The 16,056-nt window shown below is 42.1% G+C and overlaps 1 protein-coding gene across 1 annotated transcript; it reads left to right on the top strand.

The window, feature by feature from the left end:
- Positions 1-229: 229 nt before the first annotated feature.
- LOC134197016 (calcium-dependent secretion activator 1-like) lies at positions 230-15,532 on the top strand. Its single transcript, XM_062666249.1, has 25 exons — positions 230-1,247; positions 1,347-1,427; positions 1,495-1,652; positions 1,710-1,791; positions 1,843-1,917; positions 1,995-2,050; positions 6,231-6,342; positions 6,403-6,545; positions 6,602-6,668; positions 6,741-6,855; positions 7,558-7,886; positions 7,949-8,136; positions 9,777-9,945; positions 10,004-10,127; positions 10,181-10,356; positions 10,411-10,567; positions 10,631-10,778; positions 10,852-11,010; positions 11,958-12,075; positions 12,137-12,220; positions 12,281-12,352; positions 12,417-12,500; positions 12,554-12,655; positions 15,020-15,121; positions 15,198-15,532. The coding sequence occupies exons 1-25, from the start codon at positions 378-380 to the stop codon at positions 15,348-15,350; spliced, it is 3,924 nt and encodes a 1,307-aa protein (XP_062522233.1). The 5' UTR covers positions 230-377; the 3' UTR covers positions 15,351-15,532.
- Positions 15,533-16,056: the final 524 nt, after the last annotated feature.

The raw sequence follows: 16,056 nt of genomic DNA, 5'->3' as shown, positions 1-16,056 counted from the left end.
CTTAATTATAGCTACAAACATGTAGATTAGACTAGCTAAACAAGAGAGTTGTAGGAATGTTGAATATTTATACCTCCGTCATCTGATCATGAACGTACAAAGTCTCTAGCAGTAGAAATGATAAATATGAAATCAGCTCCTTAGGTCTCTCTGACATGTTTCGAGCTCGTACAGCAGTAATCCTGTAGACTGCACACGTCATCAGATTGGAGCGTTCAGTGTGGGCGTGTTATCCGCGAAAGGACCTGTTTCGGTGCCTGGCTGAGCGGCAGAATTAGCACAAGTTTACAATGATTCACTCATTTGTTACAGATGCTGTTTTCTTAGATTAGCTCCGAGCTGTGCTTTAGTTGAGGTCAGAACTTCTCCAGGTCAGCATGATAGACCCGTCGTCGTCAGACGAAGACGAAGTTGTCGACGGAGGCAGTAGCTCGTCTAACGGGAACGGAACTCAAGTTGGTACATCAGTGACACAAAACCGTCTGGCTCCCGGTCCAAGTTTTGACACCGTCTCGTCATACAGTGGAACGAGCGGCTTTGAGGGATTCTTTCAGCCACATTCACGTTCGCCTCGATGCTCACCACGAGGCTCACCTCGATGCTCACCGCCTGAGAGTCGCGTTAGCGCGTTGCCGACTCAACCTTATCCGGAATCTGGTCCAACTATTGACTCTGAAGATGAGGAGCGGCGGTCGCTGCTTCAACTGTACGTTCTTGTCGCACGCTGTATTGCGTATCCGTTTGCGAACAGGCAAAATGCTGATAAGCTTCCTGTTCACGGTGTTCGAGCAACTGAGGCGACTTTGAAACAATTGAGAGAGCGTTTTCAGTCTTTTTTGGAAGGGAGAACGAGGCTGGGTGGAAATGTTGACGTTGCTATTCAGGAGGCCATGCGTATATATCACGAAACTGTGTTGATGAGCTCCGACGTGGCCGGTTTGATTAGAGCAGGTGGCTGGAAGGTCGAAAACTTCACAGGAGTGTTTCGAGCTATGCTACCCAGAATGCTGTCCAACTTAGAACTCGATGAGTCCACAGAGACTCGTGTCACAACGGTTTGGTTGCAAAGATTCAGCGCTATATGTCGTACAGAGCCAGGATTGAGCCATCAGGATGCAAGTAGCAGCTGCATCAGTGTCGGACCTTCGTGTGAGATGGTGCTCACTCCAGAACAGCTTTACGAAGTATTTCAGTCGGTGTTAAGAGTGAAGAGGTTTGAACATCAGATTCTTTTCAACCAGTGTCAGGTGAAGCTTCACTCTTCTGATAATAACACCTAAATATTTGTATATATGGTGCATGTTTGTATAATTCCTTACAAATAACAACTGGTATGTGTGCTGCAGCTTGGGAACAAAGATGAACAGGCTTCTTTGCTAGGAAGAGAACTTCGTTGTCGAGAGAAAATGGCAGAGGCAGTGCTGCCAGTATCACTTCTTTTTGCTATATGTTGTAAAGTAACGTGATTTTTGATCTATTTTTTCGTTGTTATAGAAAAGTCAGCAGCCAGTGTTTGTTAACAGTGCAATGTCTACTATGTATCTGAAAGAGGAGCAAGTGGCAGTTCAAAGGTTGCTTAAACAGCTAGATTTTATGTCAGTACAGGGATCGTCGAGGATTGGAACTGCCATTGGTAGAGTTCGGAAGTCTCCGTGAGCTACATTCATTTGTTAGTGTACCTTAATTTATCATGCATAGCTCTGGTTTAGAAGAAATAATAGAGGGGCATTGTCCTCACAGTGTGATCTGGACGCAATTAGATCAGATATTGTGATGCCATTTAATGTGGAAGTAAACAACTTGCACTTTGATTGTTTGACATACCTAAACTAACTTGTTTAGGTGCTTGTTATGGAAGCTCGAGGACTACAGACGCTTGGCTTGTCTCCTAAGAGACTTGTTTATGCTGTGATGAAGGTGGGTCATTTTGTCCTATGACTTCTGTATATGTTTTGTCTGGGGGTCTTACATACTGGCCTATTTTGGGCATGCAGGTTGATGGCTGTCATGAAAAGATGATGACCGACAGAGTGGAATCCGATCATCTTTTGTAAGTGTGTGGTTGTATGTTTGTCTCTTTCTGTTGGTGGAGAATTGTCTGGTATTTGTGCCAAGGATATCTGGTAATGTGCTAAATGGGTTGTGGAAACTACTGGGTGGTGTTGTGAAATGTGGTATGACTGTAAGTAGTATTGGGTAATTAAATAATACTTAGTGACTGGTATAGAGATTGAGGATGCTTACACCTTATAGACTTTAGTACAACTTAGGAAGCATAATTAATTCTATTTCTTTCTTGGGACATGACAGAGAGACCTATATTAGTCCGTTGGCCAACCCCCCAAAAGACACTTCTATATGAAGTTGCGTAGCCCCCCAAGCCTGGGGAAGTTTTGATAACTCTAAAAGATAAAGCAGTATAACAGAACTCCAACTGCACTTGTTTGCCTCTCCATACCGGGGCCGTTAGGTAGCTGCACCTCAACAAAATGTAGGGGTGTGGCACACAGTCAGTAGAGCGGGCTTGCTAACTCTGTAGTCGGCAGAGCACTCAAAACAGGTAAAAACGCATCATGCAAACTACTGAGGCGTAAAGCATCCATTGTGAACGTGTTAGCTCGCAGCATTGGCCAAATAGCTTACGATATAATATCACACGTGATCACATGACACACGATGACGAAACCTTTTGAGTTGTGCGTCTGTCAACTTTTCTAGAGACCTAAACTAAACCAGATTGCTCTTTAGCAGTTTAACTTCTATTGCGGCAGCAGTAGAACAAACTGTAAGCAAACAGAAAGCAGTACCAATGCGAATTAGGCTGCCAACAGAAAGCCTAGATGTCCAGGCAAGCAGGCATCACGTAGAATGAAAGCGATGCACAGCTACCTTGTTGTGGACTATGAAACGGTGTCTGCTGTTCTTCTACGAATGGAAATCAACCGTCTTTCTGTAGTACTCTTGCCCAACCTCAGGTCTCAGACACGTGGCCTCATAACCTCGTCGGTTTGTCATTTGGCTGCCTTCATAAGAGTCCAAATTATTTTCTGAATGTGGGGGAAACAAGTAACACACCAGACAGACGACGATCTGCGTTTATTTACGTAACCTCGTGTAAAGAATTGTGATGTGGGGGCGTAATGACTACTTCCGGTACCATGATCGAAGTCTATGGTGTACAGTACAGTACAAGCATTCACTGCCAGATTGTGGTTTAGATGTATTTCCAGTTAGCAATCTAGAAGTAAGAGCTTTTGCCTAACTACATTAGTTTATGTGTGAGCAAACTACTTGTTGTCTCCTTTCGACCAAGTGTTCTTACTCAGCTTTCAACTCAGCTTTCAACGGTATCAGTGGTAAAGTTGTCAACTGAACAGTTATATATCAAACCGAACGTCAGAGATTTATTGTTGCATTATTGTTAACCTTGACAAATGTCAAATTCTAAATCATTTTGCAGTTTTGTTTTGAATATCATCAGATGTCTTTGCAGAGGGAAAAGATAGCAAAAATTGACTCTGAGCACTGCCTGTGCCATATTCGTCATGATGTTACCGATCCTCTCACGGCTCTTACACAAACCAGTTGGAGAACGTTGCAACAAGCAGCAAGCACTCGCTTAGACGATGTCTTTACGGTTCTACATAATCTTGCACAAATGAATCGAAACCGATAGGAGCTTATCACAGACAATGCTACCAAGCATACACAAACAAAAAGGCTTTAGACAAACTTCAGCGCAGCCGAGATGTTAGCATCTTTGAAAGTAGTTTAGGAGCAGAGTCGCTTAATATTCTTTGCGAATCAACAAACTGTAACGGAGTCGGAACTGGTCACGTCTGCTACTGTACCCCAAGAGATTCTTCTGAGAAAAATAGCTCTGTCGTTGCATGACGAAGGCAAACGCAACACACAAACAGAAGAATATGAAGATGACCAAGACCTGCATTTAATGCCAGAAGTGACGGCAGATGTTTCGATATACCGGCAACTATTGTGTTTCTCACGGGTACAAAAAATCGTCGCCGCTTCATCAATTTGACGCAAGTAGGAAGTTTCGGGAGAGAGCTTTGCTTAGCCTTGCCAGGATACCATGCGTTCACAGGCTGTGATACAACCAGCGCCTTCGCAGGTAAAGGCAAAGTTGCACCACCGGAACTTCTAAACAAGAATGAGTCGTTTTGCACTGCTATTCAGCCAATTGGAAAAGCTTTGACAGTAACATGGATGTATTGTTTAAGAAATGTCAACCTTACGTTTGTAAGATCTACAGTTACATGACGTTGCCACCGACATTAATACCGTGAGGTATTCCTTATTCTGTGCACGAGCTGCAGAATCAGCACAGCTTCCTCCTACTCAAGACGCTCTGAAGATGTATATCAAACGAACAAATTATCAGGCTGGTGTATGGCGAGGTGCAATGGAAGCTAATCCTGATATACCATCTTTCCACAATCAAGGTTGGCAGATTGGTGATGACAATGAGGTACCTATTGAATGGACAACGAAGCCACCGCATATGTTGAGGTTTTGAAACTGATCAGTTGCAGCTGTAAAAACTGGGTGCAGCTCTAATTAGCTAAGTGTTGCTCTTGCCAGCGAAGCTGCTTGCCATGTACAGATGTGTGCCAATGCGACAATTGCGAAAACCCTATTTCACGTGAAGTTTTTCAGCCTGCTTCCACTATAGCATCTGCAAATGAGTTTGAAGCTGATAATTTTGATGCATATGCTAGTGACAAACGTGATGAGTAGATGGCTCTTTACATTTCATTGGTTATTAATTAATTAAGTGTAGGTTCTTTATGAAATCATTAGTCCACTAAATATGACTAAAATAACTATGAGCGATCTAGTACAGCCGTAAATTTAGGCACTTTATGTCAGTAACGCTTACAATCTGCTTTCGATGGTCTTATGCTAATTATTGTACACTTGTACTAACGTCTAGATAGTTAGTATCACAAATACATGTCCTACATCTGGGAGTTTGTCATGACTTGTGAGGTATTTACTGTCTTTCCGAACGCTCAAGGTCACGTTACTGTTGCAAGGCAGTTTAATGCAGCAGCACAAGTGTAACAACAGTGTAGGAGTTTTCTTTCATTAACATAACTACTGGCAATGTAAGAAATACTATCTGGAGACCGCACTTCATTACCTCCAGCTCTAGAAAAGACAGCTGCACTAGTTTAAGCCTTCGCGTAATATAGCCAGTGTCTATAGAGCTTATGCATGGAACCACGTTCGTCTCTTACTCTCAGTTCGCTGTTGCTGCGAATTTTTGTGGGCCTGGCCTCAGTCAATCTAGTCGTTCTTGCTACTCAGAAATGGCCCCGTTTCAAGATGGCAAACAATCGCAAATGCACTCGCATGGTTTCTCTTCGGCGATTGCAATGACAGAAACTTCCCCGGGTTTGGGGGGCTACGCAACTTGTTGCTTTCTGGCGTTGGCCGACGGACTATATTTTGGGTGTTGGACTGGAATCGACAGACTGGTTAGCTGGCATGTCTTTGATATCTTATGCAATCTGCTGAGGGCATGTATTGTTTGATCAGCCATTGGTTGATAGTTGATTATGATGTCAGACTCTTAAATATGGTCGAGTCAGCTTGAATGTAAAAGTTGTATTGATTGATATCGCAGTTTTACTTATACCGTTCGTACAGTAGTTGTTTATGTGTTTGTAATAGCTTTGAGCATTGTTTCAAGATTATGCGTTTGTCTCCATGTTGTACTTGCACAAGAACATCTTGATTTCTTATCTGTGTCTATTTTGTCCTTGTGTGGGAGTGATCAAAGATGGCAGTAGTAATAAATGTACTTTGTTTGAGCATTTAGTGTTGCAATACCCTACTTACTTGACTATTACCCCACCCCATAGGTGGCCAAATTAAACTATGGAATGAGGCCTTTCAAAATTGACACCTAAAGGTTTTAATTGCCAGCAGTGATTTGATAAACTAAATTCAAAAACTTAGAGTCAGAGTCAGAGTCACTAAAAAGTAGACTAGCTCTTTCTCGTCTTAGCTCTGCTTCATCTGGTGAAAGTGCTCCAATACCTTGTCATCTTGTAACCCACCAATTGGCACTAATTAAGGGACTGAAATCTGAAAATTTTGGAACCTTGGTCAAGGTCGGGGCTGGGTTTTACTCAAACATGGGAGTAATAGTTGAGGAAGGACGGTATATCTTTTTAACATCTCAGAATTTTTTATCTTTCTAGTTGGGAAACTCAAGGTGACTTTGCTACAACTGTACCTCGTCCTCATGTTCGTATCGACATCTATGCTGAAAGCAACAGTTTTCTTGAGCTGGAAGACAAGCGTTTGGGAAAGGTTAGTCCCTGTTGCTGTTGTCTATACATTTTTGAAACTAGTATAGTTTTGTCATAACAGCTGATTTTGCATCTAAACTCAGTTCAGCCTACACCATTGGATTGGTATCCAGTGGAGTGTCATGGTCACAACGTACGAAACCCTCCTGTTGAAGTGAGGGCACAGGTGAAGATTGATAGACCTGATTCGATGAAGAAATTTGGGTTAGTGAGTGTGGTCAGAGAAAAATTGTCAAAGTCATACTCTCATTCTTGGTCAGGTTTCTGTATGTCAAAGGAACCAACTGTTGGAAGAAATTGAAATGCAGATATCTTGTCCTTGTACAGGTTGTCTAGACTATGTTACAAAGGTAGTAGCAACGTTGCAGCCGTAGTGACAGATTGTTGTTCTATCTGCAGATGACGGCTCGCTCATTTGCTTTGTGCAGTTTTGAAGAGCGTCAGAGCTCTCCGACGCATATTGTTGTCGTGGAAGGCTACACTGTGGATTACTGCGAGCCCCAATACATTGGAGGTATGGTAGTTGAAGAAGATCAAGTCACAGACTGTAGAGTATGTGTGCATGTGTGTGTATGTGTGCGTGTGTGTGTGTGTGCGTGTGTGTGTGTGTGTGTGTGTGTGTGTGTGTGTGTGTGTGTGTGTGTGTGTGTGTGGTGTGTGTGTGGTGTGTGTGTGTGTGTGGTGTGTGTGTGTGTGTGTGTGTGTGGTGCCCTACTCTTTAAGGCAACTATTGTTCGATAAAATCTTTTCTAAGAAGTAAGCTTTCTTTCGCTGACCAAGTACCAGCACTGGTTTGTCTAACAGCGCTGACATAACGCTGACATTAAACCACAAACATCTTGTGGTTCATCCTCATCAGGAACAGCAAGCAATCAAGGATACTGAGTCATCCAATCTTCCTTGTGCTTGCCTTTCTTCTGTGAGTTAGGCACCTCACTCAAGTTTGCAGTCAAACTATCAGTACATTGCAAATCATTGGATCTGCTTCCAAAAGACTTGAGAAGAGTTCTGTGATGTTTCATCAAGGAAATGTAACTTTGTGGTATAGGCAGACCTTGCATGCCCACTCTCAGCATAGCACGGAAAGTTTGAAACTGCGAGACAAAGTAAAGTGCTGCTCAGCGCTTTCGCTCATTAGTGACTTTCCTGCATTCATGACTGTACTTTAAACAGGAACACTTGGAAAGTATGTATGCAATGGTGCTTCTGTTTTTAGGCTCAGAGGATTCCAATAAGTACATCTATCAGTTTATGGCTGAGAAGGAAGGCGACCAGATCTTGTTTGGGTGTCAGGAAGAACGAGATCGGCAGTCATGGGTGATGGCTCTATATCGTGCAACCGGTCAAAACCATAAACCCGAACCAGTTCTTAGACAGTCAAATGACAGCAGAGGCAGTAATGTTCACACGGAAACGGTTATTCGACGAATAGGACTAGACGATTTCTTACTCGCTGATGTTGGAAAATTTGACCATCAAGCTCTCTTTGCGAAGCTCCAAATGATGACACTAAGTTATCGACTAAGTGAAAGCTCAGCAAATATGGTATACAGTATGTTTGTATTAGTTTGAGTTTATCTCTGAAAATTTTCTGTTTGTTTGGTTAGGGTTGGTTGTCGCCGGGGCAAACGTACGTGCTGGAGGAGTATTGTTCACGATATGGAGTTCGAATGTCGTACTACCACTTGTGTCTGCTCCAGGAGCAACTCGACAGGGCATGGCATGGTACGTTCATCGATCCCGGTCTTATGCACTTTTGCTATACTTACGTCGATGCACATCTTCGTGGATTAAAGTAAGTCGGTTTGACAAATTACGTGTTTTAGTCAATATACACTTGAATCCTACCTAATCGAGGTAGTGGAATCAGCTGTTGCGTGGATTCCGGAAATGTATGGAAGGTAGAAAGACATATTGTAATACCCTTGGAATCCCAAACTATTTTTATGTAAAGGGTTAGTACTGCAGTTCTACATACAGTATGCGTGTACAGTGCATACTTGTGCTACACTGTAATGCATTGGTACAGTCGAACCTTGCTAATCCGAGCCTCGCTAATCTGGATCATTGCTAATCCAAATTACCTTTGGCGCCCTTCCTTGCATACCTTGATCCTATTAGGCAGCCTTGTCCGGGTTGCAGTTATCTAGTTTTCAGCAAATGTGCGCATTTGACTATTTTTAATCTTGATTGTCACGTTATTTAGAAGTACATGTAGTCGTTACAACAGTGTCCCTTTACCACAAACATTAAATATGTGTAGAGATGTTAATTTGTTAGTGGTCTGGGTGTCCGAAGCAAGGTCTGGATCTTCAAGGCTATGGTTTTTGGCATGTTTGGTAATCCGAACAACTTCACTAATCCAAACGGGGCTTGGCACCCAGGGCTGTTCTGATTAGCGAGGTCTGACTGTACTTTGTACTACAGTTACTTATTGCTATAATCGAAATTGGAACAATTGAAACTTGCATGATGTGTACTGTATCTCATTTTATAAAGAGCAAGACAGTTACCACAATAGCAAGTATTATATGGTTTAGTGTAGATGTAAAAAACAATACAACTTTCCTTTTTTAGTTTACTTCAACTGCTACTGTAGATTTTAGGAATTTAGAAGATCTGTGATGCGTGTTCTGTGGCTGACCTTCTAAGGCCCTGGTCACACACTTCGTTTGCATCTGCGTGGTGAGATCATATTAAATGTTTCCACCAAAAATGGAAACGCAGACATGGTGTCTGCACAAGCATCTGAAGCAGGTGTCAACGTGTCTCTGGTTTTTCCTTGTTTGTTGCCAGCCCACGCCTGTTGCATTTCTATAATAGTAAGCATTGACCCTCGTGTATAAACTGCTGCTAACGTTAGACTAATTTACTTCCCAATTTACTATAAGCAGATGTCATCAATACACAAACGATGGACGTTTTTATCCACTTCTGTTGCTTGTGAATGTTCTTTTGCGTGGTTGACTGAAGCAGAGAGATGTTTTAATTGAGGTTTGGGGTGAAGTTTTAGTCTTGTGAGATGGCAAAATGGGGTCTAAGTTAAAGACGATTGCAAAAGTTTGTGCATACATGTAGTGTGACTGAGGGCCTAAAATTCCCATTCATTTCAATGGACACAAAACGCAAAGGCAGACGTAGTGTGACCAGGCCTTAATGTTGTTGATGATTATGTTTGTGCGCTTTGTTTTTCGCAAAGCCATGCGTACTATCCACTGACACGTGAAGACAGCTATAGAATGTGTGTGTTTATACGGGGAGTTCCTCTTCCCAAGTGCTACCCTTGGATCACCAAAGCCTCATTCGTGCTGGTAAATGTGCCCAGTCAATTAGGTGCCTGAATCTTGGAGGTCCAGATAGGGAGGTTTGAGTGTATATTAAGTAATTTAACCATGTGGTTACTGTAATGTAATGAATTGTAATTTTTTTGCTTAGGCCTGATGGTTTCACGGGCAGCGTTTTGCTCGAAGAGAAGCAGTGGTTTGAGCGGCTAAGAGACAACTTGCGGGCTTTTATGTTGAGAAACCTAAGGACTTTTCGTTCTTACTTTCCATTTGGATACCCAGAGAATGCCCTGAAAAGCACTCTGTCGATGCTAGAGAAGGTAGTCTGTGAGTACTCGTCTTGTGATGTATGGTATAAGCAGCGTTGCACTCGTATAGATAACGATAACGGATACGTTGTCTAGCGAAATGCACGCAAGTCTGAAAGCTGAAATTTATTCGTGTATGAAGACTGCAGCATTGAATTGCTTCAATAGCATATCATCTCTAGCTGCACAGAAACGTATGAACGTGTTCGTGTTAGTCAAGGTTGTATTACGATTTATGTTATTGTAGTGGGAGAATGGATGGTACAAGAACAGTCTAATAATGATGGCGATGATGATAGGGACGACGTCGACCAAGACAGTATCGTGCAAGTCGACATTGACGTGCACAGCATGGATTACGTCGTCGTTCTGGGACAACTGAGCATCGAGCTATGTCAAGAAATCGAAGACTTTCATGGAGACGTCAGACATTGTAATGACAGTAAACAAACTTACTCTAACTCGTTGTTTCCTCAGGCATTCAAGCGGTTCAGAGACTCGATGTGGTGCTGCATCGAGACGATATGGGAGTTATACTATTACGACATGCAAGCAGCAGTCAATGCACAACCTCGTTACAGCTACGACGTTTTTCGTCTTTTCTATCGCCTCAACGCTTTCTTCACCAGCCACAGTATGCACTTGCATGAACAAAGTCTGCAGTAATCTTATGATATATGTTGCTTTTGTTCTGTAGAATATTTGTGCGATAAGAACTTTCACCGGCTGCTTCACGAGCTCTACCTTCCCCGTGTCGTCGACTACGTCAACCATCTTGAAATGGATATAAATCACTATCTGAAATACGATCTTCGAAATGAAAAGTGGCAACCTCCTGAAGGAGGGTACAATTAATTGATATTAATTAGTGTCACATTGGGCGTAATATGGAAGTTGGGAGTTTGTGTTGTGTTACAGGCAGCCGAATGTGAGAGCGTTTGAGAACTTGCTTCAGCGGTTAGAAACAATGACAACGTTTTTGGCACAACTGCAGTGGTCGGAACCAGATTTCCGTGATCATCTTGAAATGAGAGCGAAGAGAATGACCCAGGATTGTATGGAGTCGTTTGCTCAAAGGTGTGCGTTCATACATTGAAATAATTATAGTACTGTAGCCATCCAAATACAAGCACTGAGGCTTGAATCAATTATTGGAATGCAATGAACTTGTTTGTGTACTAAAAAAACCGGGGCTTGTATTTAGATAGAGGCTTATATCATCCTACTACATAGAAAATTACAGCATGTCGTCTGGAGTGATTTTTCTGAAAGTGCTACATTATCTTCTTGTTCTCTGGCATTTGCCGGCTTTTGCCCATTTGCTTCCGCTGATCATGAATTGTCGTTGCTGAGGTAGAGATGATGTTTGATGTACTTCGTCATGCTTTCATCCTTCATGCAGGTCACTAGAGCATCCTTCGTGCCATCAATGTTGGTAATGATTCCCTCACACTTGAAGGAATGTGTGATAATTTTTATTGAGTGGTTGAGTAGGTGCCTCAGCTGCACATTGAAACACATTCCATCTGTTCACATGCAGCTGAAAACAGGGTGGGTCTTCTATTCAGTCTGGGTCTTTTGTTACTGTATTTGCCCTAGTATTATCCTACCCTGTGGTTGGCTAGCATCAAAGGAGTCGTTGGAATGGGACATTACTCCATAGTCTGACATGTAGAGGTGTTAATTGGTGGAAGTGATTAATCAATTAACTGAAGTAATGACACCACCTGTCAATGCTAAATTGGTGAGTAGTTTTGACACCACCAAGACATCAGACAACCCTAACCTTCTGTTCAATAGTGGATGAATGGATTCTCTTCCACATAGCTGCCTCAAAGTCATAGGCAAGTGAAGAATAATGGTATTAGCATTCCTACAGGCAGTGCGAGTATGGTAAGAACAACACTCAGACTTAGTTGGACAGCAGTTTGAATTGAAGCCCCAGGGCTGTAATTTTTGTGGTGCTTGTATTTAGACGGATACAGTATAGTGTCTAAATATATTAATAAGGTTTTTTATTTTAGGACACACCTGCTTTTTTGTGGATGTTTTCAGACGAAAGTGTCTGAAGGCAGTTTTCAGTACGTTGTACCTATGCAGCCGTGTGTCATGCTCAATGTGGTCTGTGCTTTGGAACTCAGAGTAATGCTTCAGTGCTTTGCATTCATTCATATGACAATTTACCGTCTATATCTTATGATAGTTGAAAGAGGTACACACTACTGTTACGTCGCCTTCGTGTACAGCTGTTGCATCTGATTCTGTCGAAACGAATTCTGAGTCTACGGTGGGAAATGATGTTTAGCAATTCGGACGTATAATGTCACATTTTTGTCTTGTCACACAGACATATAGAGAAGATGTCGGCGAAGTTGTCATTGAGATAAAAGAGAAAATGATTGCCAAGCTTATAATCAAGGTGAGAAGCATTGGAGACAGTGTCGAACGAAGTATTATGCGATGGCTGTGGCTTGTGATTTCAGTTGACTGTCACTCTCGAATCTCTTTTGTCAAAGCTAGCGAGATATGATCCGGGATCAGTGCTGTCATCACTTCGAAGCCTTGTGGTATGGACATGTGGATGTATGGTTTTGGTTTGATTGTATGGAATGGTTTTTAGGCTCCCAAATTGGACGTGATTAAATTGTTTGTGCATTATGTCAGTTGCAATTTGACCGAAGTTGATAGTTTGTTGTTTGCCGATCGTCAACAGTTCAAGCTGGTAAATTAGTAGACACACACATGCACGCACACACGCATACACATACTCACACACACACACACACACACACACACACACACACACACACACACACACACACACACACACACACACACACACACACACACACACACACACACACACATGCATGCACACACATCCATACAAACAAACAAACATGCATGCATGCATCCACACACACAAACAAAAGCAAACACTCAAACAAACAGACACAAACATGCATGCATGCACACACACATACAAACAAATAAACACACAAACAAACAAACAAACAAGCAAACAGACACACACACACAAACAAACAATAACATGCATGCATGCACACTCACAAACAAACAAACACAAGGAAACCTGCATGCACACACATACAAACAAACAGACACAAACAAACAAATACAAACAAACACACACATCTTGAACCTGCTATACCTGCTATGAGCTTAGGAGATGCAATGCTTATCTTCATACTTCACAATCTTGAACCAGTGCTAAATTGTCAAATCATGACTGCTTTAAATCATGCATCGCGGTGTCACTCCATCGCTGTGTGACACCATGTACAGGTCATTTGATGCCAAATAATTTGCTTCTCAATAAAATCTTCTGATGTCTTTGAGAGGTCATTCTATCCACACGACCTAACCATTGCAAATGCCTTCTATGGATGTGTATCTCTATAGTTTCCTCAGGGTTATGCCCACGGTGATTGGAGGTGGTTGGGCCCAACTACCACTCTGCATGTTCCAACCACGTCTATATACTTTAGCTAGTGTTTTACTTGCTCCAAGCTAAAGAGTTTTGGAAGGTGAGCAGTTTGTTGAAAGAACAGCACTTTTCACACTGTGACGCAAGAGAGCACTTTGTTCACACTGACATGGTGGCAGACTCGCCTTGCTATATACAATCTATCACTTAGGGCAGTATTAAAGGTCGTGAGATCCAACACAGCAGTCACTGTCTGTATGTCCAACACAGCAGTCAAAGTCATTTTTAGGTTATTTGCTAGACAGCAGCATTGGCTGTTAGAAATCTGCAGCTGGTGCATAGATGGCAGACGTCTAACCATGTTTAGTATAAACGCGTTAGAATGTGAGACTAGGCAACTAGTTTCCCGACTGATGACAGAAGTTGCAGCTTTTGTCATCTGCTTTTTCAGATCATGGACCATCAACAATACAATACGTTCTGTTTGGCGCTTTCTTGACTGTTTTATGACAATGCTTGACTGTCCGGGAGTTCTCTCTACTTCTTTCTTGGATATCATTGACGCTTGCAGTCAAGACGTCGTTACTGAGACGTCTTTACTGAAGAAAATTTTCACGGTAACGTCATCGATTGGAGCTGTGATGGGAGTAGCGATGACGGGTCACAAATAGTAGCAAATCATGTAAGCCACGCTCTAAAACAGCACACTCCTTCAAGCAGCGGATATCCAACCAGCACTCTGAAAACTCTGGTCGGAACACTGCCTCCTCATCTGCTGCTTTGATGTTGTCTACAGTTCTGATCTTATCCCATGTTGCAACACTCAAAATATCCCTCATGCATCTCAAATGAAATGTTTTGAGGCATTGAATATCAGCCCTTGTCATTGGTCAGGTCTCCGATCTATAAAGCAACATTGGTATAACTAAGGTTTAAGCACTCTGACTCTCGTCTGCTTGATGAAGATTCTGTTAGTAGACACTTTTTTCTTCTCGGCTGTAAATACGGGAGTCGCATCCTCAATTCTTACAGTTACTTTCTGTACACACCTACTTTTTGAATCAATCAAACTACCTGAATACTTATATGACAATACATTTTTAAGACGTTGCCCTCTTAACAGAATTACAGGCTGCTACTGCTCTACACTCATAACATCAGTGTTTTATTTTGTATCAGTCTCATCAAAAGCATCTACCATCTTCTGTAAGTCTGACCCAGATTGTGCACACAAAACTAAGTTATCTGCATATCTAGGAGCCTTGGTCTTCTCCACTCCTATACTCTGATCCATATATCCCATGTATAGTTACCCATCTAATCTGTATGCAAACTTTGCACCGCCACTTCTCTGAACACTGTCGTATGATGTTATCCATATATATGTTGAACAACATGGGGGATAGGACACACTTCAAACTGTTCTGAAATCCCAGCTTTAGTTTTGATTGCACACTTGGTTCGTTCATGCATGTTTGTGAGTATTCTTACCACTTTCTTTCCAGGTCACACACACACACACACACACACACACACACACACACACACACACACACACGCACACACACACACACAACATACACACACACACACACCACGGTCGTTCTCAATGTGCTGTGATGCTGTTATTGTGATCAGGCTTGGTACAATGTTATGTGCAAAAAAGTCTTGGATTTTGTCAACAAACGCTCTGGATCTCTGGTATTGCAGCAGATAACGTTCATAGGAGAACTACTAGAGGTAAGTTGTTAGTAAATCAGTTCTAAATGATCAAACATTTATGTAACTTTAACTGACTGGATTTGGTTTACATCAGCAATTATTGCATTGTTTCTTGGAATATGGATTTATTGAACAAGATTTGAAGACTCAATTCTACACCATGGTGGTCGATCGCATTCAGTATGAAGTATCTGCCGGAGATCTACTCAGTGCAGTCAACAAGGAAAGAGCAGAGAGAGACACATAGGGCAGGTGACGTTTGCTTGATTGTTGATCGGTCCAATGGGTTTGGGAATGCTGTGTGTAGTGTACACTTTTGATAGGGTGTCAAATTTCAGAGGTTTATAAGTGTTTAATACTGATGATGTCAGTGTGTAGACAATTTTGAATTAGCAGATGTAGGTTATGAAATTATATTGCAAGAACCAACTGTTGTACATGGAGTAACCTAAATTGTCTCTGATGGTACACTGTACTGTAAGGAAGAATTGCAGCACCTTATGGGATGTGTTTCAATAGTAGATATGAACGGAGAATTTGTAGTTAACCCTAGGTGCATGCGCTAGGGTTATGTAGTCATCTTACCGGAAATAGGGACAAACTCGATTGAAATACCGACTCAAACTCGACGGAAACGACCATGTAAACAACATTGGAATGCATAGCGTGCACTCATGTTATCGCTTGTGTGATGATCTCAACATATCGTTTTTGCAGCTTGTCCAGTTTTAGTAGGCGGAGTCATGCAGGACGTTCCAAATTTGATTAAGAGTATGGTCAAGGTTATGGGGAACGTAGTGAACCTGCGACAAACGATGCAGGTCAGTCAGACACCGAACTGATGATAAGACTACTAGGCCTGTTCATTCTTAGCCATCTGTATAAACAAGTGTTGGGATGCTTGTGTCTACTGATGGACTTGTGGCGTTAATTTGTGCATGCTTGCAAGTAGG

This window comes from Corticium candelabrum, chromosome 22, assembly GCF_963422355.1.
Source record: "Corticium candelabrum chromosome 22, ooCorCand1.1, whole genome shotgun sequence".
Lineage (NCBI taxonomy): Eukaryota > Metazoa > Porifera > Homoscleromorpha > Homosclerophorida > Plakinidae > Corticium > Corticium candelabrum.
This window is presented reverse-complemented; position numbering and strand designations above follow the sequence as displayed.